The sequence below is a fragment of the Wickerhamiella sorbophila genome (assembly GCF_002251995.1).
Source record: "Wickerhamiella sorbophila strain DS02 chromosome Unknown contig3, whole genome shotgun sequence".
NCBI classification, from domain to species: domain Eukaryota; kingdom Fungi; phylum Ascomycota; class Dipodascomycetes; order Dipodascales; family Trichomonascaceae; genus Wickerhamiella; species Wickerhamiella sorbophila.
This window is the reverse complement of record NW_020194004.1, coordinates 984,041-1,009,193: the sequence shown is the minus strand read 5'-3', so window position 1 is coordinate 1,009,193 and position 25,153 is coordinate 984,041. Positions and strand designations below refer to the sequence as shown.

At 47.6% G+C, this 25,153-nt stretch overlaps 12 protein-coding genes across 12 annotated transcripts; 8 read left to right on the top strand and 4 right to left on the bottom strand.

Annotated features, from left to right (window-relative positions):
• Positions 1–11: 11 nt before the first annotated feature.
• B9G98_02429 (Vacuolar transporter chaperone 4) lies at positions 12–2,156 on the bottom strand (the record flags this gene model as incomplete). Its single annotated transcript, XM_024808986.1, has 1 exon — positions 12–2,156. One exon carries the CDS (start codon positions 2,154–2,156, stop codon positions 12–14), a length of 2,145 nt encoding a protein of 714 aa, XP_024664754.1.
• A 255-nt stretch (positions 2,157–2,411) lies between these two features.
• On the top strand, positions 2,412–3,533 carry B9G98_02428 (Choline/ethanolaminephosphotransferase 1; the record flags this gene model as incomplete). Its single annotated transcript, XM_024808985.1, has 1 exon — positions 2,412–3,533. The coding sequence occupies one exon, from the start codon at positions 2,412–2,414 to the stop codon at positions 3,531–3,533; it is 1,122 nt and encodes a 373-aa protein (XP_024664753.1).
• A 96-nt stretch (positions 3,534–3,629) lies between these two features.
• B9G98_02427 (Phosphatidylinositol 3,4,5-trisphosphate 3-phosphatase and dual-specificity protein phosphatase PTEN) lies at positions 3,630–4,694 on the top strand (the record flags this gene model as incomplete). Its single annotated transcript, XM_024808984.1, has 1 exon — positions 3,630–4,694. One exon carries the CDS (start codon positions 3,630–3,632, stop codon positions 4,692–4,694), a length of 1,065 nt encoding a protein of 354 aa, XP_024664752.1.
• Positions 4,695–4,906: 212 nt separating this feature from the next.
• Positions 4,907–6,748, top strand: B9G98_02426 (hypothetical protein; the record flags this gene model as incomplete). Its single annotated transcript, XM_024808983.1, has 1 exon — positions 4,907–6,748. The coding sequence occupies one exon, from the start codon at positions 4,907–4,909 to the stop codon at positions 6,746–6,748; it is 1,842 nt and encodes a 613-aa protein (XP_024664751.1).
• A 78-nt stretch (positions 6,749–6,826) lies between these two features.
• On the top strand, positions 6,827–7,345 carry B9G98_02425 (hypothetical protein; the record flags this gene model as incomplete). Its single annotated transcript, XM_024808982.1, has 1 exon — positions 6,827–7,345. The coding sequence occupies one exon, from the start codon at positions 6,827–6,829 to the stop codon at positions 7,343–7,345; it is 519 nt and encodes a 172-aa protein (XP_024664750.1).
• Positions 7,346–7,481: 136 nt separating this feature from the next.
• B9G98_02424 (Cytokinesis protein sepH) lies at positions 7,482–10,280 on the top strand (the record flags this gene model as incomplete). Its single annotated transcript, XM_024808981.1, has 1 exon — positions 7,482–10,280. The coding sequence occupies one exon, from the start codon at positions 7,482–7,484 to the stop codon at positions 10,278–10,280; it is 2,799 nt and encodes a 932-aa protein (XP_024664749.1).
• Positions 10,281–10,618: 338 nt separating this feature from the next.
• On the top strand, positions 10,619–11,782 carry B9G98_02423 (Pheromone a factor receptor; the record flags this gene model as incomplete). Its single annotated transcript, XM_024808980.1, has 1 exon — positions 10,619–11,782. One exon carries the CDS (start codon positions 10,619–10,621, stop codon positions 11,780–11,782), a length of 1,164 nt encoding a protein of 387 aa, XP_024664748.1.
• A 26-nt stretch (positions 11,783–11,808) lies between these two features.
• B9G98_02422 (60S ribosomal export protein NMD3) lies at positions 11,809–13,266 on the bottom strand (the record flags this gene model as incomplete). The annotated part of the gene is made up of 1 exon (XM_024808979.1): positions 11,809–13,266. The coding sequence occupies one exon, from the start codon at positions 13,264–13,266 to the stop codon at positions 11,809–11,811; it is 1,458 nt and encodes a 485-aa protein (XP_024664747.1).
• Positions 13,267–13,392: 126 nt separating this feature from the next.
• Positions 13,393–18,927, top strand: B9G98_02421 (General negative regulator of transcription subunit 1; the record flags this gene model as incomplete). The annotated part of the gene is made up of 1 exon (XM_024808978.1): positions 13,393–18,927. One exon carries the CDS (start codon positions 13,393–13,395, stop codon positions 18,925–18,927), a length of 5,535 nt encoding a protein of 1,844 aa, XP_024664746.1.
• A 201-nt stretch (positions 18,928–19,128) lies between these two features.
• B9G98_02420 (Uncharacterized protein C24H6.11c) lies at positions 19,129–21,927 on the top strand (the record flags this gene model as incomplete). The annotated part of the gene is made up of 1 exon (XM_024808977.1): positions 19,129–21,927. One exon carries the CDS (start codon positions 19,129–19,131, stop codon positions 21,925–21,927), a length of 2,799 nt encoding a protein of 932 aa, XP_024664745.1.
• A 66-nt stretch (positions 21,928–21,993) lies between these two features.
• On the bottom strand, positions 21,994–22,552 carry B9G98_02419 (hypothetical protein; the record flags this gene model as incomplete). The annotated part of the gene is made up of 2 exons (XM_024808976.1): positions 21,994–22,101; positions 22,145–22,552. 2 exons carry the CDS (start codon positions 22,550–22,552, stop codon positions 21,994–21,996), a joined length of 516 nt encoding a protein of 171 aa, XP_024664744.1.
• A 127-nt stretch (positions 22,553–22,679) lies between these two features.
• B9G98_02418 (Ferric/cupric reductase transmembrane component 1) lies at positions 22,680–24,764 on the bottom strand (the record flags this gene model as incomplete). The annotated part of the gene is made up of 1 exon (XM_024808975.1): positions 22,680–24,764. The coding sequence occupies one exon, from the start codon at positions 24,762–24,764 to the stop codon at positions 22,680–22,682; it is 2,085 nt and encodes a 694-aa protein (XP_024664743.1).
• Between the last annotated feature and the right edge of the window lie 389 nt (positions 24,765–25,153).

Genomic DNA, 25,153 nt, shown 5'->3' with positions numbered 1-25,153 from the left:
TGCAATCGAGTCTACTGGCTAATAAGCGTGGGCCGCGGGCCGCCTCCATTACCACCTCCAGTGCCGCCCGCCCAAAACTGGAACACGAAATTAACACCGAGAGCTGCAGCCAGGGCGACGCAAATGATCAATGGACCAATTTGGTCGTCGTAACGAATGGCCAGTTTGTTGCGAATAGCATGCATGCGGTAGAGATAGATGAAGATAGCATAGATGATGGTGCCAAAGGCAACAAGGAAGAACCCAATAGAGGCCTGAACGGCAATATCATTACCGTAGTTCAGAAGTCCGCCAGCGACGGCGCTCAAGAGAATGCCAATTTCCACCCAAGCCAAGAAAGTACGCTCGTTGGCAAAGTAAACTTTGGGCTCGATACGTACGGGGACACAAAGTGTCTTTCCAGGCGGCAGTTTGATATTTTCAAGGTAGACTGTTCCGTCGGGCTCAGTGGCAACCTGGACGTCCAATGCAAATGCTTTTCGAAACCAAGCAATTGCTTTGCCAACCAAACCAAGGTGCGCATCGGTAGTGGAGGCATTGGGGGAATATTCTCCCGATCCAGTAAGAAGACGGGTGGCTTCGGTAGCATGCGGGTGTGCTGAAGCTTGAAAGTGCACAGACCCTGTGTTGCCGGCTTCCAAGTCGACACCGGTGCCTTGAGAAACGGGCCGTTCGATGCCATAAGATTGCTGTGAGGGCTTGCGAATATCAACATCCATTTGAGGGAGCCAGAATGGAATCAATTTGACCATATCAGGAAGTAAGACTGCAGTGCCGTGAATGAACTTGGAGAACTTGGGTACGGCTTCTACCAGGTGAGAAGACACCAAATCGCGGACCCACTGTGGAGGCTCTTGTCCAAGCTGGGTTTGCAGTTTAACCTCAAGAACCGCATAAGGGAAGCGCTCTATGTCTTTAGGAGGCAACTGGTTGAACGGCCAATCAACGCCGATGTCCATACGACGCCAATTTTTATGCGAGCGATCGAGGCCATCAAAATTATCTTCACGGATCATAGACAACTCTGTATCCAGAGAAATACGCACACGGGCATCGCCAGGCAATTGGAAAGCAGTACGATTATAGAATGAGCGGACAACCGGACGAAGCTTTTTAGAAATCACCCGATATTGAATCTCACTTGCCAGTGCCTCGAGATTTTCAATCTCTTTGATGCTCTTCTTTTTTTCTTTGCGCATTTTGGCAAACGCCTGCTCCACAGAGTATTTTCCAGACAGGAAATCGTTGACATATTTCTCTTTGAGCGGGAAGCGGGCCTTGACGGACTTTTCGCCAGTCCAGTCCTCACGATGGGTCTTGCGTTCGACAAAAATAGTGTCGGAAGACATACCACCGTACCAACGGAGGCGGATCGCTTCAGCACCTTCTGATTTTTCCAATCGACCTAGGTAAAGGTCCAAGTGCGAATTGTCATAGTAAATAGATGTGATGGCACTATCTTCGCGCTCAAACTCTTTCTTGGCATTAAAAACCAGAACAGGCAGGTGTTTGAGAATGATGAGCTTGAGCTCCGTGATGTTATTGGGGTGGACCCAGTACTTTGTAGTTTGACGAACAAAGTTCTGCTGGCTACCACCGGCGGAAGAATCACCAACGACAGGGTGGCCACGTGTGCGCACTAGGTCGTAAAGCTTTGACAGCTTGACGACTAGCACGTCATAGTTTTCGTTGAAAAAGGGCTTGGAATTGAGACGGGCTGCGAAAATGGGCTTGAGGGTCCAGCCAGTGAGCTTGTCGTGCTTTTTGATGATTTTTTGGAATCCAGTGTAGTTCAATTGAGCAAACTTGGCCATATCGTGAACATCTGCTATCACAGACGACAGGTCCTCTTCGAGGTCCTCAAACTGCTGTTCGTCCACACTATTGGGGTTTGTCTCCGATTGCTCAATGACTCGCTCGACATCCTTTTCGGCCTGAGTAATTCGCCTGTTGATTTCTGTGGACTTGACCCGCTGGAAAGTGTACACCTTGTCTAGCTCGCTCTCCAGGAGAGTCACAAATCTTTCCTCGGCCACATCAGACCACGAGTTGGAGCTCAGGCCCTTGGACAGCTCATACTTGAGGTCATCGTAGGCAATATAGTAGTAAAAGTAGTCCTTGATCAAGGACGTTTTCAATTGTTCGCCGAACTTCATGCTTTCGGTTCGGGGCGCCTACCCTATTGGAGTGAACTGCTTGTGGTTTGATCCTGCAGTTGAAAGTGCTTGGGGGGCACGTGCTGCATGGTTATAGCCGCCCTTATAACGTCCCCAGCACCCCCCCTCGCCCCAGACCCAGGGTAGGGTAACACACTGATCTCTGGCTTTGGCTGGGAGAGATATTCATAGGGCAAGTTTTTCCTCCACGCTGAGAACCAGTGCATTTCCCTGCATAATTGCTTGAGCACAAAGATGGGCATCTTTCTTCGCGAAAAGGCCTTGCCTGGCCTCAAGAAGTACAAATACTCTTCAGTGGACAAATCCCTGATATCAAAGTACGTTCTGAAACCGTTTTATACGCGGTTTGTCGATGTGTTCCCGCTGTGGCTAGCTCCTAATCTCATCACGTTGCTGGGGCTGGCGTTCACGGGGATTTCCGTGATCCTGACGTTCATTTACAACCCGCAATTTAACTCAACCTACCCAAGCTGGGTTTATTTCGTGTTTGCCATCAACCAGTTCTTGTACCAGACCTTTGATGCCTGTGACGGTCTCCAGGCCCGTCGCACCGAGTCGTCGAGTCCCCTGGGAGAGCTGTTCGACCACTGTGTTGATGCAATCAACACTACTCTTGGGGTAATTGTGTTTTCCTCCGTCATGAACTACTCGCCATTGATTATTATTTTGGCACTGTTCAGTACCTCGCTGAACTTTTATTTGTCGACCTGGGAAGAATATCACACCGGGACGCTCTACCTTTCTATCTTCTCTGGACCAGTTGAGGGCGTGTTAATTGTGGTCGGCATGGAGATCATCACCGGCATCACCGGCCCAGAACTATGGAACGACCCCCGCAGCTTTTTGTTTGGGTTTTCCATGAACGAAGTCTCCCAGCCCTCGCTGCTCCTGGGTCTGTTTTACAACGCCTATGAAGCGCTCAAAAACGTCAACAAGGTGTACAAAGGGAAAGACAACCAGGCAGCTAAGGGCATGCTACCGTTTGTTGTTCTGTGGATTGGCATGGCTGCCTGGGTCAGCGTAGCACCTTATTTGATCCACGAGTACATGATTGTCTTCCTGCTCACTTTTGGCCTTATATTTGCCCTTCTTGTCGGTCGCATAATCACTGCTCATGTCACCCACCAGAATTTCCCGATGTACAATCCTTTGGTTTGCATTCCCTACGCTGCGGCAGCCTCGCACTACGCGTCGTCGCTGTTTGGCGGCTGGCCCATTGTCCACGACCTGTACTTTTTGTACGTCAGCCTCGGCTTCTCCCTGGCCGTCTATGGCCTGTTTGTCGCTGAAGTCATCCAAGAGATCACGGAATACCTGGATATTGGCTGCCTCTACATCAAACACAAAAAGAACTGATCTATTTTCCAGGGTAAGGGCGCCGAACCACCGTATTCCCGTAGCTACACAACAACCGTCTTTATTATACAACAGTGCTGTCATTGATTGTGATAAATGGACATGCTCCGGTCCTTGGTATCGTTTCGGCGCAACACTTTTAAGGATGCGCAAGGCTCAATTGATCTCACGTATGTAACGCCGCAGCTGATTGTGGCATCGATGCCCACAACTGCCTATTGGGAAACTTACTATCGCACGGGTGTCGAAGAGCTCCGTAAGTTTCTCCAAAACCATCACGATGAAAATTGGCACATTTGGAACCTTCAAATGCCCGACGAGCGCGGGTACAATGAGGAGGACTTTGCCTTCAAAGTAACCCTTCGACCGGTTCCAGATCATTGTGCTATCCCATTTGGACTGCTCATAGCAATAGTCCGTGAAATCAACGACTACCTGGTGCAAAACTCCAATAATGTTGCTCTTATCCATTGCAAGGCGGGCCAGGGCAGATCTGGCTCCGTGGCATGCGCGTATCTTCAAGTCTATCACCACCACACTTTTGAAACTGCAAACTCAATGTTTACCTTAAAGCGCATTAGACCCTTTATGGGCCCCGGGGTGTCGATCGCTAGCCAAGTCAGGTACCTGCGCTACATTGACGATTGGAATGCCTCTGGCCAGTTCCCTCTCGATGCATTGCAGCATATGCGGGTGCAGCTAAGATGTATTGTACTACGCAATCCTTTATCAATGGATTTCAAGGTACGTGTTGCCGACTTTGGAAGTGAGTATGTCGTCCATAATGAGGCTGAATGGACCACCGACCAGCGCACATCGAACTCGGGCTCGTCCATAATTGTACTAAGACCCAGCCGCAGTGCACCACTATGGCTGGCTCCTGATATTCAGCTCACATTCACACGATCCGTATCGGTAGCTGGCGTCAACTTGACCCACACGGCAGCCTCCGCCTGGTTCAATGCCTTCATGGAAACCGCGCGATTGGCCGCCGCAGAAACTGTCCGCATCCCCACATCAGCTGCCCCCACTCCTTCAATGTCGCCTGAGTCTCCACTTAAAGGGCGGTTTTCCTGCAACTGGGCGAACTTTGAAGGTTTCTGGGGCACATCATTGCGAGGACCGCCTGCTTTTGAATCTATGGAGGTCTATTGGCAATAAATATATACTGTCGCAAATCATTAGTTGTATGAGCTATCTGCTCCTAAATTTATTAAAAGTTTACTATTCTTGTTTCTCGATCGAACGCGTCGGGGGTGTAAGACTCGCGTCGAGCTCTGTCGCCCTGCCCAATTATTGACCCTTACCCTCACACACAAAAAGTCGAGGGTGGGGACATTCACTTGAAATTAACCACAATAGCAGTGAATACTATGCCTGGGACGACTGCGGGTGTGGTTTGCGATCTGTATAATTCGGATGGGGCGGCGTCTGCAAACCAATCTCTGGACGATATTGCGTTAGGGAACGAGTCCAGTGAGTTCGAGGAGATGATTCCTGAACGAGGCTCTAGCGAATCGACAGCGGTTTCCGAGTCGGAGACGCATGAGGTTTTTGGCGTAAAAAAGAGACCTCAAAGTTTGTTGAGCAGCAATACACGAAACTACAAGCTCAGGTCTAGTTTTGCTGGCTTGGACCTTAGCGAAGAAGAGCTCACAGACAACCTTCTCACCCCAACGATGAACCAGGGGCTACTTCAATTTGGCGACAAGCAAAGCCGTTCAAGGATTTCAAGCTCCCAGAGTGTTACCAGCGCCGGAACTTATTCTGCCCTGGGAGTGCGTGGAGAACAGAGCAAAATTGAGTCGCTACAAAGCGAAAACTTTCAGCTGAAACTGAAGATTTCAATTATGGAACGAGAAAGAAAAGATCTTGGCAAGACCTCTGAAAACCTCGGTGACTTACGTGCCGAGTATGAGAAGTACAAAGCCAAGGCTATTGAAATGGAGAGTCGAGTCGACACACTGATGCACCAGCGAAGACGCGAACTTGACGAAGACTTTAAAGAACTAGAGTCGGAACTCAGTTCTGTGCGCAAAGAACTCAAGGCACTGCAAACAAGTTACAAGGAAGAGGTGAATCTGCATTCCGAAACAAAGCAACAAGTCGAAACCCTCAGAGCACAGCTAGACCAGCTCGAACAGTCCGGCAAAGAGGCTGGGCTTGCCTTGGAAAAGAAAGGGAGCGAACTTGATGAGAGCGATAAACTCCGACTCACACTGCAAGAAGAAATCGAAGCACTCAAGGATGAAATTACAAACCTGAAAGATAATACCAAGTCTCTGGAGGAAAAAATCCAAGAGAGCAACGAAACCGAATCCTCAACCGTCCAGAGAGTCAGCGAGCTATTTGAGTCAATAGCGCATTTGGACTACGAATTTATCCACGATGTCAAAGTTTCCAGCCCTACAGAGGGGATTTTGGAACTCGGGAAACTTGTTGTCGAGGTTTTCAACTATTTAAGCGAAGAAGAAGCTACGCTGCAACAAGCAATGGATCAACTTGAACTCTTGAGCAATCGAGTTGGTGACCAGGACCATTTGTTGAATGCAGTTTCCGCAGCGTTTGGGTCGTCGTCGTCGCACGATCAGCTTCCTATGCAGATTTCGTCTGTTGTTACCGAAAACCAGGCTCTCCAGGACCAATTGAAACAAAATGAACTCAATAAGATTGAATTGATCGACAACATGGAAAGGTCTCATCAGAAGGCTCTGCAGACTCAACAGAATCGAGCGGATATTGCTGAAGAGGAGTTGAACACACTCCGGAAAAAGTACTCGCAGCTGATCGAGAAAGTGGAGGAGATGAACAACCGTAGTTACAATATCCTCAAGATCTTTTTCCGACGCATTAGCGCCCAGCTGGGCTCGGAATATATGGATCGTATCAACTCTGAGCTGAATGCGATTGTCGCAAAATCTGAGTCTTCAGGTAGATCCAAGCTCCCTCTTTTAACGGACCTCATGGCTGCATATGTTGACGAGTTTTGTCGCATGATTAAGTCCCCTGAACGCAAGCCCCGCGAGCTGGCAGATCTAAAAGAAAAAGTGAGATCTCTTGAAGCTATCCTGACAGAAGAATTGAAGCACCGTGGTGCAGATAAAGTTTTGTTGGCGCGGTATAAAGAACTGGAAACAAAATTGAAGGATGAACAAGAAAAGCGACGCCTTGAATATGACTCCTATCAAAGAAAGCTCGCCAATCTATCCCTCTGACGCCCTTGCCCTGCAAATACACTGGCGGGCCGGTTTTGTCAGCTTCAAGTTTTTTAGGCTCCACACTAGGTCCTGAAAATGTCAACTTTGCAGGATCCGCTTGCAAAGCCGGTATGGCCCCAGATATCAACCGAGCTAGAAGAGCAGTTGGTTGCTGTTCTTTGCAACCTACTGGCGCCGCTGGGCTCTGTAAAAGAACCCGCATCTATCCCTGATCTTTTCTCTCGCGTCACAGTTGGCTTCAATTCTACAATGGCTGCGGTCGAAGAACATTTCGGAGATGGACCCAAGCTCGAAGCGATCATTGTTTGTCGTGGCGACCTCGAGCCCATGATTTACTCGCCGTTTGGTCTTGCCAGCTCCGCCGGTCAAATTCGCCTCGTCCCCTTATCGAAAGGTTCTGCTCTGAAACTGTCAACATCGAGCGGTCGTGAGGCTACGGCTATTGGTATTAGGAGTGGCGTCGACGCTGTTACGAAACTGATTGGTGACGTTGGCTATGCACAGACTAATTGGGCTTTCGCTTCGCCCCAACTTTTATCCCGAAGACCTGCTAAAGCAAAGGCAAACAACAAGAAAACAAAACCTGTAGCTTAATTTATTTATTATTGTTATTTTTTTCCCACTAATCTCCAGCTCAGCTCGTCATATCCACACACATCTGCTTACAGTGTTTGATTAGATCACGCATCTTACACCTTAGGCGAGAAAACCGTGATTTGCAACATACCGCATGGATGCGCCGAGTACACCGCGTCGGGCAATGGGCTCACGCATGGTCTGCGCCACTCCAAGACGCGGAAAGGCCCCAAACAACTATTCTCTGGGCGAGCGTATAGGACGCGGTGCATTCGCGACTGTTTACAAGGCCATTGATCTGAAGACAGGCGAGTTTGTTGCGATCAAGGAAATCCCGCTGGCAAAGCTTGGGTCTGTAGACTCGATTATGAGCGAGATTGAGCTTTTGCAAGAGCTGGAGCACCCCAACATTGTCAAGTATTTGGGATTCATGAAGGATCAGGAGCGGCTGAGTATCGTTCTCGAATACTGTGAGAACGGGTCTTTGGCAGCGATTGGGAAACGATTTGGTTCTTTCCCCGAAAATCTGGTTGCCATGTACATGCGACAGGTGCTGGAGGGTCTAGTTTATTTGCATGCTCAGGGAACCATTCACCGAGACATTAAGGGTGGTAATATCTTGACCACAAAGGATGGTGTTGCAAAATTGGCAGACTTTGGGGTTGCTACTAAAACTATAACGCATGGTGGAGGGGGTGCGCTTGTAGGAACACCTCACTGGATGGCTCCAGAGATCATTCAACTCGAAGAGCCCACGTCAGCTTGCGATATTTGGAGTGTGGGCTGCACGGTAGTTGAATTGAGACGTGGACAGCCCCCCTATGGTGACCTTCCTGATTTTTCAGCCATGTATGCCGTCGTTCAGAACGATGAAATGCCAATACCAAACGACGCAAGTAGCAGCCTGGCAGATTTCTTATCGCTCTGTTTCGAGAAAGACCCTGCGCTGCGAATATCGGCCGCAGATTTACTTGACCACAGATGGATCCGCAAACACAACGGACACATGGCACCGAATGATGCCGTCAAGACCGTCCAAAACTGGAATGACCAAACTCGCAGACGAAAACTGCATGTTCCCTCTCGACTAAATTTAAAGGCTGCATATGCTGATGTTTCGACTGAGCTTGTCAAATATATTGACAACGACTCTTTTGAAGACGGATTTGGTAGTATTTATGTTGATGATCGATTCAAACAAGATATACCACCAGAAGACCCTCCCAAGGAAGCTCATGCCAGTTTGATTCCTTCGTGCCAAAGAAAGGGGATTGAGTTTTATGCGGAGGACGAAGGCTCTTTTGAGGAAAACTTTGAAAATGGCAGTGTGGGTATGCTCAAGTTTGCTCATACTGATCACAACAACTCTATCGACCCTTTCAAGGGCCTTGAGAGTCTGAACGACGCTCAGAATGAGCGCCTCGCTGCGGCACAAGAAGAGGCTGAACAGCTTTCTCGAGCTATTTCTGAAGGAAAATTACAAGAGCTAGACATGAAATATGGGCGACTTTGCGAATTACTCGTAGCAGAACCAGCAGTCAAACAGATTATCATTGGCCATGACCATTTTTCGACCTCACTCAAAATTCTCAGGGATGCTCCTGAGCAAGCAAAACCTGTACTTGACTTACTGCATATTTTACTCAAAGGTGATAGCTCTGCAATTGAGTCTTTCAGTCTGGCTGGAGGGCTCTCGGTTCTCCACAGCTTGGTTGGAACCTACGACTTGCAAGTCGCCACGTTACTCTGGGATATATGCGAAGCCTATGAGTTTGGCGCGCGTTTGTTAGCTAGCCGTGATGATACTCTGCTTGCGCTCTGTGACTACGTTTCTTCCAAATCGGATATGCATGTATTGGGTTTAGCGACCCAGTGTTTACTGGCTATTTTTCAACAGTTTGGAGCTCGCAAACGCAACGAGCTCTGGCAGCAACTTGGTCGTTTTTCGCTGGTCGAAAAGGTTATCGAGGTCTTAGAGTATGCATACATCTCGTCAGGTACTGATGGTGCTGCGACGAATAATCTTTATGAGATTCTCACTTCATTTTCTAAAACACCCCCTGTGATAGCTGAGCAACATATTGACCGGCGTCATTTACGACTTCTAATGCGATGCTATCGACATCTTCCAGCAGATGCTCCTCAAAGGCTTGTTATTCTACAAGTTTTTAAAGAGTTTTCAAGAATGCCTAAAATCATTTCTGCTATGCAAATGGGTCAGTTGGAACGATACTTTGTCGATATTCTTCGACGGGCGTTCGCAGAACGTTCTAAGACTCAACATTCTATTGCAGGTTTGGTTTTGCCAGTCCTGTACAACTTTTGCCGTTTGTCTGTAGATCGCCAATACGAGGCAGCGAGGTCCGGTGTGATTCCACTGTTGATGGAAACGCCGTCACGCGAAAAGTCCTTGAAAGACTTTGCGCTACCCACAATATGTGTGATGGCTCATAACGCCAAATGTCGCCCTTACTTATGGGGTGCCGATACTATGAGGTTCTTCATTAGGCTCGTTACGGAGCGGGGCTACGAGGCCACTGCTATGGCTGCTCTTGCATCTTGGCTCGACGGAGAACCTATCAAAGCTGCAAAGTATTTTTTGGCCTTAAGCGGTACACAGGCACTAATCGTTGCAGTTCAAAACACGCAGGCAGATGCTTTCGCAGGTGTCATCGGTACACTATGCACAATGCTCGATCATATTGAAGCAATTAGACAGGCTATTTCTGCCAGTGCGTTGTTCAAGGCATTGAAACACCACATGGTAGAGAAAGCACTTGAAGGACCACCCCTAGTTCGTACACTGCAGGCCATTGTACGAGTTCTGGAGGCCCAGCCCGCGTCGAAAAATGCACTAAAAGCAACTGGTCTAGATTCAGCTATTGAGCAATACGAACCAGATATGCCAATGATCGCTCGGAACTTGACAGAGCAGATTTTGTCCTATAGCTAATGTTTTTTATTGATTTGGAGTTTCTATCCACAAACGCTAAATATTCTAGGGTTGGCCGTGCGCAGGCCGCATTAGTGGACCCCACGCAATAGCATTCTAACACCATTGGAAAGATAGCACGGGAAAAAAGTTTCTTTTGAAGCAACAACACAAATCTATAGTGAATAATGCAGTCGAACAAAAAATTGCATGATTTCTGTAGACATATGTAAAAATTGGTGATGATGTCCATTTAACCCTTCCGAAAAAGGAAGGCAGAGTCCTGCACGACCATGCACAATCCAGTGCGCGGAAAATAACAGACATTTATAAAAAGAGAGACGGTGTTCCTAATCTATATGGTAAACTACGCAACTGAAATTGTTCCTGTGGCGTTCGATGTTTTCAGCATCGTCGGCATGGTTCTGCAGATCCCAGTTATACTCACCTACCTATGTGGCCCGCATCCCAATATCCCCGTGAGTGCGATAGCCGGATGGTTTTTCTATTTTAATTTAAGAAATGTGATCGCTATGATTGCTTGGTCGGGCAGCAATTACGAAGAGTGGTGGCAGGGGAAAGTCTGGTGCGACTTTGACGTCCGAATGAATGCTGGCAGCCAGCTGGGTATTTTTTCAGCCCTTATTTTGTCTTTGACCCACCTAATTCGTATATTCTCTTTGAAGACACAGGTGATTAGCAACAGAATCACTTGGCAGAGGATAGTTTTGGAAGTTGCCGTTTGCTACAGTGGCCCCTTGATCCTGTTTGCAATTTATACCCCTATTAGCACTTCCCGCTACCTTGTTAACCAGTACATTGGCTGCAGTGCCGCTACTGACTCTTCAGTTCTCAACGTGATCTTCTTTGTTCTCTGGCCAGCTTTGTTTGGTACAATTGTCCCCATTATGCTGGGATACCTCCTTTGGAAGGTGTGCCGCCGGGGTCGAAGTGGAACCTGCGAAGCAATTTCGTTTGTGCCAACGATGTCTGCGACACAGTTTGTTCGATTGACCGTTATGACTTCTATTATCTGCTTTGTTTTGACCCCATTGAGTTGGTGTGTCGCTGGAGTCAACCTCAATGTTATCGCCGATGTAGGCGTGTCTGCGGTGGCCTGGGCTCATGGCAAGCCAAAGGACTGGGATGAGCCAACATTGCTTCCGTTTGCTCTTTCAATGACACCTAGGTTTTCATATTTGAATTCCGCTGCGTCGATTTCATGGGCCGTTGAAGTAAGCCAGCTCGTGTTGTCTTACTTTGTGTTTGCGTTCTACGGAACGGGAACAGTAGCCCAGCAGTTCTATTGCAAGGTACTTGAAGCTTTGCACCTCACAGGCTTTGCCATCAAGATCCGTTTGCTTCCCCCGCCATACGAGCGCAAAGACGACTATGCCGAAAGCGACTGCTGGAGTTCCAGTTCACCTAGCGGTAGCACTTTCGCTGCTTCGATGTATGATAAAGATACCAAACGACCCAAAGGAATGTACACCAGGAGCAAACCCCTTGAGTATAGTCCTTAAGACAAATTTATTGAATAATAAAATATTTAGTTCAAAGACAGATCCTCGAGATCATCTAATAACTCCGACACATCGATCTGCGGACCATCGTACTCAGCGTCTTGCGGCACTTGGCTTGCCTGTGGGTCTTTGTAAAGATTGATAGTGTTGCGGAGTTCCACATCTTCCTCAAGCTCACGCAAGAACATTTCATAGTCATTCTCCACTTTGTTAGCTGTCTCCGCATCCATTTCATTGTGTTCCTTGGCCATGCGACGAAGCTTCCAGTTACGGTTCTTGCGGCGATTGGGATAAATCTTCTTGACAAGAACGATGTCTGGGCATTCTCCAGCAGCCAAACTATCCCACTCGTCGGAGTTGAAATTGCAGTTAATTAAATAATAGCCGAGGACAGAGTCGCCTGGGTGGAGAATGGCGCCCATTTGGGACCTTACCACGAACGATTGGCCCATATCTGAAGCACGGGCAACGGTAATATCACTCAAAACATTGCGTCCGTGAATGGGTCCAAGAGGCTCATTATCGAGAACAATAAATTCAACAAGATCCTGGTACGACGCCAAAGAACTGAAGGGCTCGCGCCAGAAAACATTGGCAGGCAGGTCTGCTGTCTGTAGAGTGTTGAAATCGAGGAATTTGATCGAGCTACTCACACGACTGCACAGAACAACCCTTGAGATTTGACTCATTTTCCCTGCCAAAGATTTGGGCAGAATAACAAGATCGTCACGACAAATAGGAGCAATCTCAACCGAGTGAGTGAACTTGAACTGACTCGATCCTGAGTGTGTATCATGCGAAATAAGCTGTTCAGAACGTTTCGACTTGATAGGGGCCACTGTATTGAGGAAATCAATGAATTTTATCGCGTGGTTGGGGTGAGCGAAGAAAAAGTCGATACCATCACGGCTCTCTTTAATGGAAACACAATCGTTGTGAGCCTGGTGCTTGAGGATCAACTGCTCAAGATAGAAGAATGTACGCTTATGCTGAACTTTTTGACGCAGCTGCACAGCAGCTCTCCAGGTGTGAACGGTGAATGATTTAGCGCAATCAGGACATTGTGTGGCAATAACAACATACTCAACCTCAAAGGCCTCTTGCAAAATAACTCCAGCAGCAGCCTCGCCTTGCACAGCCACCTTGATGCGAATACGACGTGAATGGGGTTCTGTCCAAACGAATCCAGCATCCACCAGGCGGACTTTGTTCAGTCCAGGTAACCGACGAAGCAGCAGGGCAAGCAGTTCTCTAGATTCAGGCTGGCAGGCGAGCCAGGTCTGAGGTGGCATCAAGAAGCGCTCACAATTACGGCAAAACTGCACATTGGCTTCTCGGGGCACATCTTTGGCGATATTGGCAGTTAGTTTCAGGCAGTCTACGCAAGTAACCAAACCAGTGGTTCCATCCATTGGGCAGCCACAATGGCAGCAGGCAACCGTAGCTGGACGATACTGTCCCAAATCCATTGGAGTTCCATTCATTGCACAATAGTTAACGGAACGACCATGTTTAATAATTTTTTTTTTCAAAAATACAGTGTGGGTAAGGGTCGCGTTATGGTCCCAAAAGCATCTTGGACAGCTAGCCGGTTTGTCATCATATCAAAAATGGACCTCACCCTGGCAGAGAAGCTGAGCTCTCTTGCCGGCAAGACGTTTTCATTTGGGAAATTGGAACCTGAACAGGTACCTGTTAGAGAAGTTACTGCGGGACAGATGGCAGGAGTGCTAGGTTTAGTCACTACTCGCCCTGATGTTCAAGTTGCCCAGCTGGCCCGGGCGCTTGCCTCAAAGAGCACTCGTATCAACTGGCCTCAAGTGTTCGAGTACTGCGACGCTGCGACGTCCCATCCGTTTAATTTCACGCTCGCATCTCCTGACAGTGTGGCTGCAGCCATCGCCCTGATTTCTGGAACCGGCCATCTCGAAGGTGTCAATGCGTTCTTGGCTCGCAAGTGGAAGACGCTATCGCTTCAGATTCAGCTGCTGAGCAGCATTGCATCTCTGCCACCTGCGCGTCTCAATCTTTCGGGAATGGGTGTTGAGAAGGTTGTTTCCGAGGGTCCCTTGGTCACTCACCCTCTGAACTTCGTCTTTCTAATTCATCTTGCATTGGACGCGGTATGTCGCGAACCTCCAAACGAAATCACGGCCAAGACTTTTCTGGATACTCATGTGAAACTTGCTCCTGATCTCTTTTTGTCTGGTGGTGTGCAAATGCCCAAACCGTGGCCCTCTATCTTGGAGCGTATTCTTATCAACCTCTTTGCTCTTACGTTTTCTGAATCACCGGACCTGGCGTCTCCAGTGCTCATTCAGCTACGCGAGAAGTATCCCTCTTTCTTGTATTTAGCATGCTGGGACCTCTACGTTCGAGATCCTTCTCAGCTGGACAGGATCGCGCTGTACTCCGCAGGCAACGGCCAAACTATGTTGGATGAGTGGCTCGAACAGGAGCCCAAGACCGGATTTGCATTTGTGTTAGAAATTGTTGCCGCAGCTGACCGTTTGGAGATCTCTTCAGCTCGTGATTTACTAGTAGCAAAGTTTGTCACCGGTGGACCCGATGCGGTGATTGCTTTGCTTGACTTTATGGAACTCAAAATGTCTGCTGCTGCTGCTGCTGCCATGGCCGCTGCTCAAGGTGCACCTGCTGAGCCTTTAACCAATCCTCTGACATTGCGCACGGTCGCTGCTTTTGAGACTCTCACTGTGAGCATGGATATTCCGCCCGATCGCATGGAACAGCTTAAAGCAATTCAAGTTCAATGTTTGCAAGTTTATCCACGACTTATCAACTTCGGTCAAGGTCATGATGATGCAATTCTGGCCAATAATGACTTGCCAACATTCCCACTTGATGTTGAGCAAGAAATGAAGACCTGTTTCCAGCAAATGTACGAGAATCAGCTTCAGATCCGTGAAGTTATTACTATGCTCGAGCAGCTCAAAGAAAGTGATGAACCGCGTGACCAGGATTTGTTTGCTTGTATGGTACACTCACTATTTGACGAGTACCGATTTTTCCCGGATTATCCAGTGAATGCATTAGCGACTACGGCTGTGCTGTTTGGTTCACTGATTCATTTCCGGTTGATAGACAACGTTCCCTTGAGTATTGCCTTGCGATTCATCCTGGAGAGTCTTAAGCAGCATGTCGAGTCGAATATGTTCCGATTTGGTCTACAGGCATTGTTCGAACTTCGCCAACGTCTTCCCGAGTTCCCAAAGTACTGCTCAGTACTTTTGACCATCCCAGGCCTTGCAAGCCAGCAGCAGCTGTACCAGCAAATTAAGGATATTGTTTATCCACCTACCTCTTTGGAGGTTGCGTTTGAGGATAACAATTTCAAGAGTTTGAACTCTGATGTGGGCTTGCCTCCTGTTACCATTGAGGTTCCCCCCGAAGCTCTCAAGGATAAGGTGCTTTTTATTGTCAACAATTTGGCTCCTTCCAACGTCAAAGAGAGATCCCGTGAATTGGCAGCAACAATGAACAAACGCTATTATGCTTGGTTTGCCGAGTATATTATCACCGAACGTGCAATGAACGAACCAAACTACCACGAACTGTATATTTCCATGTTGGCAACAATCAACTCCAAGGCTGTGTTGTTGCATTGTCTACGGGTTATCTACATGCATGTAGTCCGGTTGGTGAACGATGAAGATGCCCTTGCCGCTTCGAAGCGTACACAGCTCAAGAATCTGGGTATATTTTTGGGAAGTTTGCTATTGGCTCGTGACAAGCCCATTATGCATGATAATATCAATTTCAAGTTGCTACTGGCTGAAGCTTCGAACACTGAAAAACTTCCGGCTGTTCTCCCGTTTATTGGCAAAACGCTCGACAAGTGCGCAAACTCAAAGGTGTTTGCTCCACCCAGTCCATGGTTGATGGGAATTATGGCAGTACTTGCTGAACTATATCAGTTTGGCAATCTCAAACTCAACCTCAAGTTTGAGATTGAGGTATTGTGCAATGCACTGGGGCTTTCGATTTCAGAGATCACGCCCGCTACTTTTATCCGTAGCGAAGAAGCAATTCATCTTGAACAGGAGATGAAAAGACTGGCACTGGACCCTACGGCTACAATTCCTACTGTCCCGGTCGGTCCAAGCGTGCCCGGTGTTGCCGGACTGCCCAATATTCCTGGTGCAGTTCCTGGTGCTTTCGAACCTCCTTTCAACCAATCGAATATGGAAGTTTCACCACTCCAGATCTCGACTGCTTCGTTGCAGTTGATGGGACAAACTGATTTCGTCACCCATCCAACTTTGCGCCGGTTCTTTGAGATTGCGATTGGTAAAACAATTCAAGAAGTGCTTTTGCCAGTCGTTGAACGTGCTGCATCTATTGCTAGCTTCACAACAAAAGAGTTGGTCCTAAAAGATTTTGCTTTAGATTCAAATGAAAAGAATCTTGAGAGGGCTGCTCATAATATGGCTTCGATGTTAGCCATGTCAATGTCTCTGGTAACAGCCAAAGATCCATTTGCTGAGTCTTTGGTGGCAAATCTCCGTCAATTTATGATCCAGAATAATTACCGCGAGCACACTGCTATCATGGATCAGATCCCCATTGCCGTACGTGACAACATTGACACCATCATCTCCCTAGCTGAGGTTGCCGCCCGCGACCGTGCAATCGCCGAGATTGATGAGGCTTTATTACCGGCATATGCTGTCCGTCAACAATATAAACAAGCGGTTGCTGCCGGTCAGAACCCTGAGCCGTTTGTTGATCAGATGCCTAATGAATTTGCTCTTCAGCTGCCGGAGCCACTTGGGTTACGCTACGGAGGCCTGCTTCCTCAACAGTTAGCTGTTTATGACGAGTTCTACAGCCCAGCTGGTGAACATGTCAGTGGTGCCTTTGATCCCGTTTCTGCCCCTGCCGCAGTACCTGCCGCAGCTGTCGAACAGGCAGTGGCACAGATTGAGAGCGCTCTCGAAAGATTACAAGTTTTGATTGGTGAAAGCACTGCTGAATGTATTAGTGACCTGGGACCAGATAACGCTATTTTTGTTCTCATGTCCCAAATGCTTACCCTTGGTGTGCGGTCTCCTGCTCGTGATGAACTGATGCTCAAGACATCTCAGCTGGTTGTTTCACAAGTATTTAAACCCGGCATTGGTCGGTTGCAGCGCGAATGTTTATGTTTCTTCCTTGGAAAACTCTGCGAGCTCAATGCCTTGACGGCGAAAGAAGTGGTGCTGTGGCTGATTTACAGTGACGATGACCGCAAATACAACGTTGAGGTCATCAGTATTTTACTGAGAGCCAGACTCGTGACCGCGTCCGAAGTTGACGTCAACCTTGTGAAGGAGATTTTGGCACGCAACAAGCTTGCTATCTCTTTCGCTGCCGGCCTCATCTTGGATGCTGTTCTCGGAGAGCATCCTTATTGCCTGCGTACTGATTTTACTGGTCTACTTGAAGCGATGGAGGTTCTCGTGCGTGAAGATGGAGATGACGTGTCGGCACAGACCGCACGAAGCGTTTTGAACGCACTTCAGAAGAGTCGAGGTGAGGGATGGTCACCCTTGCCCAAAGACCCCAAGCTTTTGAAGGGTAAGGCTGCAGTCAAGGATTCTGTTTCTGGTCCTTCTCTCAAGGACAAGATGGGCTACGTGTTTGCAGAATGGACCAGGCTGGTTCAGCACCCATGCTGCACGCTCCGATCTTTACATTTGTTTGTGTATACGTTGCACCAGCATAATATTTTGAGCCACACTGAACCTCTTTACACGTTCGTGCGAACTGCATTAGAGGGCTCTGTCGAGAGCTACGGTCGAAGCTTCAGCAGTGGAGCACCGGTCACCGAAGCATTTGTCGGTGTTGACTCTTTGGCAAAGCTTCTTGTCACTGTTTTCCAAACCAGTGAGAGCATGCCAACTGCTGCGCGTAATCAATACGCACACGGTTTGTTAATGGTCTGCGCACTTGTGTTGGCTGATCAACACGAGAAGGATCAAGAACAGTTTAACGGATGCCCCTACTTCCGTCTATTCTCCACTCTTCTCTACGAGATCTCCGTGGCAGACGATGGTAGCACTTTTTGGCAAGGGCTTCTTTTGTCTGTGGCACAGGTTCTTCAAACTTTGCAGCCTCTCGCATTGCCTGGGTTCACGTCTTCCTGGATAACTCTTATTTCCCACCGTCATCTTATGCCCAGACTCATGACTATGCCTGGAAGAAAGGGCTGGAACAGCATGAATGCTTTGCTGGAAGCTTTGTTACGATTTATGGGGGTGTATAACAATGCCAAGTCTCTCAGTGGAGCTGCTCAGATCACGTACAAAGGCTTGCTGAGAGTCATGCTGGTCATCCTTCACGATTTCCCTGAGTTTTTGGTGGAAAATTGGTACGGCCTGTGCAACTTGATTCCTTCGAGCTTTGTCCAGCTGCGCAACCTGGTTTTATCTGCCTTCCCACCCAAACTAGAGCTTCCAGATCCCATGGCATTGCCTTCAGCTACTCCGATCAACTATTCCCTAGTTCCACCGACTGGAGATATTGACTTTGGAGTCGTCCTTGCAAAGTATGGTATCCGCCGCACTGTGGACCAGGCCCTGCGGCCCAACGGTGTTACCGCGCCAATTGTGTCCTCCATAATATCGTCGCTGAGCCTAGCGGCTCCAAAGCGTGACGTCGGTGCAGACTTTGATACCGTAGCGGTCTCGCTTCCAGGATACAATGCACTCGTGATGTATATTGCTCAGCTTCGAGGAAGTGGAGAGTTTGATCCTGATTCGCCCGCTGCTGTTTTGTGCACAAGACTATTGAACCAGCTGAACAGCCAAGGTCGGTTTGTGCTGCTGTCAACAATGGCTAACCAGCTGCGATATCCGAATCTGCATACTTACTTCTACTCTCAGTACATCCTCTGGCTGTTCTTGCCCACAGCAGCCACCGTGCTCAAGGATAATACTCTGGAGATCCGGCACATAGCAACCAGAGTGTTGCTCGAACGCATCATCTGCAACCGTCCGCACCCATGGGGCCTGATGGCAACGTTTGTCCAGCTGCTCAAGAACCCCAAACACAAATTCTGGAGTCTGCCTTTCGTCAAAATCGCTCCCGAGATTGAGGAAATGTTCACTTCTCTGTATACTCATATAACTGCTGTAGCCGCGTAATGGCTGGTCCATTCCACGCTAAGATTTAACGATAAACACAGGCATTTTCATCTGCTGATTGCCGCTTTGCAGATAAACACGCCTTATCTCACCCTCGCTAATCCTGGGCGTCCCCCTGCTTACTAGGTTTCCTGCAAGTCGATTCCCGTGACCTTATCTTATCACCCGTTTCAGCTCGCGGATCATAGCTTCACGTTGCAAATGCCACAGGCTGGACCTAGCAGATCCGGGGATTTCAATGTAGGGAGCCTCCACGAAAGATCTAGCGGCTCCTTTGTCGGGTCTTATCGACGGCGGCTCTATGACTTTGGCGCGTCCCCCAGCGAGACCAACCTAGCGCACGAGGTGCAGGAGATGCGGGCCCAAACGGCGGACTTGAGTACTCGGGCTTTAGCTGAGGGTCTCGAGGACGAAATTGAGTCTGATCAGTTCTACGATTCCCCAGACCCGAAGTCAGACAGGCCGGATTGGCCCGAGCCCATGCCTCGAAGATACAGCGAAACCACTCCTTTGATGGCGGCAACTCCTGATGACCAGCTCTCAGAGCAGATCGGCAACCACAAGTCGGACACGGGTAAATTCCAAATCACCTCTATGCTGTCATATCTACCCTCCGTTGCTTTGGGCACACTTTTGAATGTGCTCGATGGCCTGTCTTATGGAATGATCTTGTTCCCGCTGGGCACTGCGGCTTTTGCCGGGCTGGAATCAGCAGGATTGTCGATTTTTTATGTGTCGACGATTGTTTCCCAGTTGGTGTTTAGTCTGGGCGGATCGAAATTCGAATCGTGTGTTGGTTCAGAAATGATCGAGGTGGTGCCATTCTTCCATTCCATGGCAAACACTATTGCTGCCTCTTTGCAGGGTGCTCCGCAAAACGATATTTTGGCTACTACTATTACTGCATATGCCTTGAGTTCTATTGTTACAGGCTTGGTTTTCTTTTTACTCGGATACTTGAATCTTGGTACCCTCGTCGGTTTCTTTCCCCAGCACATTTTGCTTGGTTGTATTGGAGGTGTCGGTTGGTTCTTAATTGCTACAGGAATCGAAGTGGCTGCTCGACTTCCCAGCACACTACAGTATGATTTACCCACTCTTGAAAAGCTTCTGGAACCCGATTCGGCTTTAAAGTGGGGCACTTGCTTGGCGGTAGGTGCGTTTCTCATGTTTATGGAGCGCAAGTGCCACCATGGTCTAATTGTTCCTGGGATTTTGATTGGGCTTTTTTTTGCTGTGCACATTATCATTTTCTTTTTGCCAATTTCCCTCGACGACGCGCGTAATGCGGGCTGGCTTTTCGAAGCTCAACGAAGCGATGAGCCTTGGTATTTCTTTTACAGTCTCTACAGGATGGGTACAGTTCATTGGAGCGAAGTCATCCGGGGCATTCCTGCCATGTTGGCCCTCACCTTCTTTGGTATCATTCACGTCCCAATTAACATCCCTGCATTAGCCTCGGCGACCAAAAATGACACCATCGATGTGAACCGCGAACTAATCGCACACGGAGTCTCTAATACTCTGTCTGGTATGCTGGGAAGTATCCAAAATTATTTGGTTTACACAAACTCGGTCTTATTCGTCAAAAGCGGTGCGGATACGCGTATCGCTGGTGTTATGCTAGCAGGTGCAACCGCACTCGTGATGCTGGCTGGCCCCGTAATTATTGGCTATATTCCTGTTGTCGTGGTTGCATCTTTAATTTTCATGATGGGAATGGACCTTATGGCTGAGGGACTTGTAGATACTTTCGGCAAAGTCGGAAAAAAGGAGTATCTAACAATTTGCATAATTGTGATCATTATGGGTGGTTACGACTTTGTTGTTGGTATTTTGGCAGGAATTGTCCTTGCGTGTATGTTCTTTGTTATTACAAGTGCCCGCAACTCTCCAGTTAGCTCGACCTTCTCCGGGAGCAACGTGAGAGCAGCTATTCGCCGTCATCCTGTTTTATCTCGTTTTTTGAGACGAATGAGCACTCAAATTTATATTATCAAACTTCAGGGTGCACTTTTCTTTGGCACTAACGTGGCAGTTGAGCAATCGATTCGCCGGGCCCTCGAAAATGCACGCAATATCAAGTTTTTGATTATCGACTTGGATAAAATCACATCAATCGACTACAGCTCGGCCGATACTTTCGCTCGCATCAAGCGTATATGTGATGCGAAGCAAGTTCGCATGGTTTTGTCCGGTGCCTCTACTGGCAACGAGAAAGTTCGGGGTTTACGTGCTGTTGATCTTATACAAGACTCCCATGACAAGTCCGAAACCAAAGTCCATGTGTTCCCCTCGATTAATTTGGCCCTGGAATGCTGCGAAAACCAATTTTTGGCTCGGTACTATCAACACCGCGATAGCATCGTGGCAAATAGGCACTCATCTTTGCGAAACATCCCCCATTCAATGCTTGATACTCCAAAGTTGTCCTACCCATTCAGCGATACGTACGGGGCCTACGGAACCACCCCGCGAACCAAGCACTTACGATTCGAAGCAGAGCAGTCTGCTACTGAAGACCTGCATATAGTTTCGAGGTGGCATAAATTCCAGCAGCCAATGCCTATGCTGATGCAAATTGTTGAAGGACAATCGGACAAAGGTGCTGATTTCTGGTACAGGCTATTACCGTATCTCGAAAAAGAGGTGATACCTGCTGGAACAGTAGTCGTTGACCATAACCAGCAACTAAAGAGCTTTTATATGGTTGAAAGCGGATACCTGAGGCTCGAGACTGACGATAACGTCCTGCAAGAGACAATCCTCGCAGGAACAACTTTTGGAGAGATCCCATTCTTTTCAGAGGCCAGCTCTTTCGCAAAGATCATCACGGAAAGCGACTGCGTCCTCTGGAAGTTAACGAAAGAGTCCTTTCATAAGATGTCTACAACCCGTGAAACTATGGATCTGGCCATTGAATTGATGCGTGTCGGCTACTGTTTCGCTTTGGATAGGGTCCGATCAATGAATTCTTACCTGCGGGTAATTGCTATGTAAACCAATGGGTTAGAAGACTCGGGAACGCTTCATAATGGTAATTTAAATAAACAGCCAACATAATGGTCAGGAAACAGGAAATAACCGTCCATGCCATAGTTCTGAGCCGATGCTCACTCTCACAATTTGCTGCTTCAAAGACTTCTGTTTCTTGAGTGAGGCGAGCCAACCTTTCTTTGTAGACGCCCAAATCATGCTTTGATTTTTTCATCCTGACCTCCAATTCGTTCATTCCTTGCTCATCTAGCTGCCATTGACGTACTTTCTCCAACTGCGCTCCAATCTCTATCTTGGTGCTATCGACTTTACCAAAAAACAACGTTGCCAGCTCATGCTTTTCTTTCCGGAGCTCATTTAATTGTGCAATTCGTTCTGAAACGTCGTCCATAGAATCACTGAGCTTGGTTTCCACAGTGTCGTATTCGGGGACCAAGCCTGTACGGAGAGAGCTTTGGAAGTCCTCTATTTTGTTCAGGATGTTGGACTCGCTTTTTATTTTGCGCGATCCCAGACTAGAACTTAATGGACTCTTCGATTTTAATGCTGCTAGCATCGGATTGCGAGGCAATGACGATAAAGACGACGACGCCTCAGCCCCGATCCATGGTGCTGCCTGCTTCGACATGACAAAGCCAAGAGGCAGATCGAGGTATTTAGTTGCCTATAATTTTAAAGCTTCATTACTATATCGCTATCTATATACGATAACTATATAAACTAATTCGTTATGATTTCTGGCAACGTTTTGGCTTTCACCAGCTGAACGATTCCTCAAAGTACTCAATGTAGTGGGGCGAAGTGGTAAGATTGGAAACAACCGCTTGGCGTGACAAGTCATTGACGGGACCTGGACCACAGGTCAGTATTGCTAGAGGTCCGCTGGCATTATTTGCGGCAGCAGTCACAATATTCATAATGTCCATGCGTCCTTGTTTGAGCTCTACACGGCCCAAAACGGACATTGTGGCCTTTTCTTTGCCTTGTGAAACAAAGGAAGCGTTCGAAGAAGGAATAGGAGTTTCATCTCCAACATGAACATATAGTTGGACTCCATGATCAAGCATATAGCTGATCTCGTCCGCGAACCATTCGAGTGGCGCAGTGTCTCTGATACCCCAATGAACTGTGATGTCTTTGAAGCCTTTTGAGATATGCCCTTGTACATAGGAAAAAGGTGCTGTGATTCCAATTCCACCCGCGATGAAGAAAGCCTCGCTGAAAGCACTAGTGTTGATATACTGATGGTAGGGGCCATCAAGCCATACATAGGTCTCAAAAGAGCCATTGTTTTGCAGGCATTTTTTAATCATCCTTTTTGTCATTCCATCTAAACCACGACAAAAAAGCTTGATAGAGCCCTTGTGGTCTTCTTCAACGCCTTGCATCATGGAGAATGGATGTGACTCCCAGAAAAATGTCGGTTGAACAATATGGACAAACACATAAGAGCCAGGAGGAACCTTCCATAATTTTGAGTAATTGATTGTTAGCTCAAGAGTATTACCGTTGCTATGGTATGTCACTGTGGCTCGGGAAAACGGACTGGCAACGAGAACCCTGCCTAGACGAGCTGCCCTGTCAAACGCCCAAATGGCCCAAACAGCGTAGTACACTCTGATATCCTCTTTAAGAACATCTAAGTGATAGTATCCCGCAACAACAAATCCAATTGCACAAAGAATGTGAATAACAAGGAAAATTTCATAGCTGAGCTTTCTGAACCAATGTGTTGCCAAAAATACCATAGGACCAGCGAAGAATATTGCCGCAATACCCCATTGCCAGTATGGTGTACTCCACATAGAGTTGTACCTACCACCGTGGATACGAACGTAGGAATATGTTCCAGCATGTACCACCAAATTCAAAAAGCAGCAGCGACCTAGCCACTTGTGGAATACGTTGAACTCATCAAGGGGCCAGCCAGTCATGTGAATCATGAAATTGTTTCGACCAGCAAACAAGAACATAACTGGCAAGGTATAAACAACTAGCCAGCCGGAGCGCACGGAGAGAAATTTGCTATACTGGGCACTCCACGAATCATAATTGTAGTTGTACTCCACAATATCAAGCCCTGCAAATAGTAGTGCAAGATTAATAGCAACATAGCACAATACAATAAATGCAGACTGACGGGTGGGCAAATTAAAAGTGAAGAACGTACCCACTGAACTTTTTCCCAAAGTGGCTGGAGTGCTATGGTGAAAAGTGAGTAAAGGTGGACAGCAAATGGATTTTCTGATCAAGCGTGTTGCTTTATTATCTAGTTTGTGCGGCAAAGTTGGGAAAAAGTTGCGAGTCCAATGGAAAACTGAACGTATCAGTACTATACCATACCAAAAGCACATCATCCCAATACCATATGTCGTAGCTTTATCAGTGGTATTTTGAGTGACCGAATACGCATTGAGGCCCCATCTATACTGACTCACAGGTAATTTGAATGCTGTAGTAACTTTTCTAGGCTTGTAAGAGTTGATGGAGGTATTCAACATTGCCAAGTTACCCACATGGTTTTGGGCGGAACTGATTTGGTCGGTCGTCACATTACCCTTTTTACAATATGCTTTCAAAGCTTTGAGATGAAAATTGAGATTAGTTGGGTCATCATCGAGGCCATCTATGCAGGCCACTACAGAATCCAGCCATTCGCTTTGTGGGCAGAAGCACGCTACTCGCTGCTTCTTGTTAATCTTTTTGCAGAAATTCCATGAGAATCCTAAGGTCATATAGCTTGCACAGCCTTTGACAATGATGTCATCAGTGCCTTTGCTACCAGCAGCCAGTACACGGATGATCAAGTTCAACAGTGACAGCAGAAAAAGCGATCTCATCTTTGACTGATTGATCTTAGATCTTGTGGCAGCAGTATTTATAGTGTAGATCGGTGCATGTTGATCATTCTGTATAGCCAGATTTCTAATACGCCTTGCATAGTTTCATTATTTTGCCAAGGAACTACGTTGAAACGTTTGACGCTGCATCAACATTGGGTGCACCTAATAATTCGAAGGTTATGTCTGGCATTTTGAGAACCATTCAACTAACTTAAGACTCTATACTGTGTTTTTTTTTCGCTCAGGTCAACTCTAGTGCTCGTTTTGTAAGCTTGCCGATCTGGATCTTAGCAATACATGCAACGATCGCCGCACTTAAACGACGGCGGACAAAGTATTGCCTTGTTATTCAACCGAGAGAATTAATTGTAGAAATAGCTAAAAAT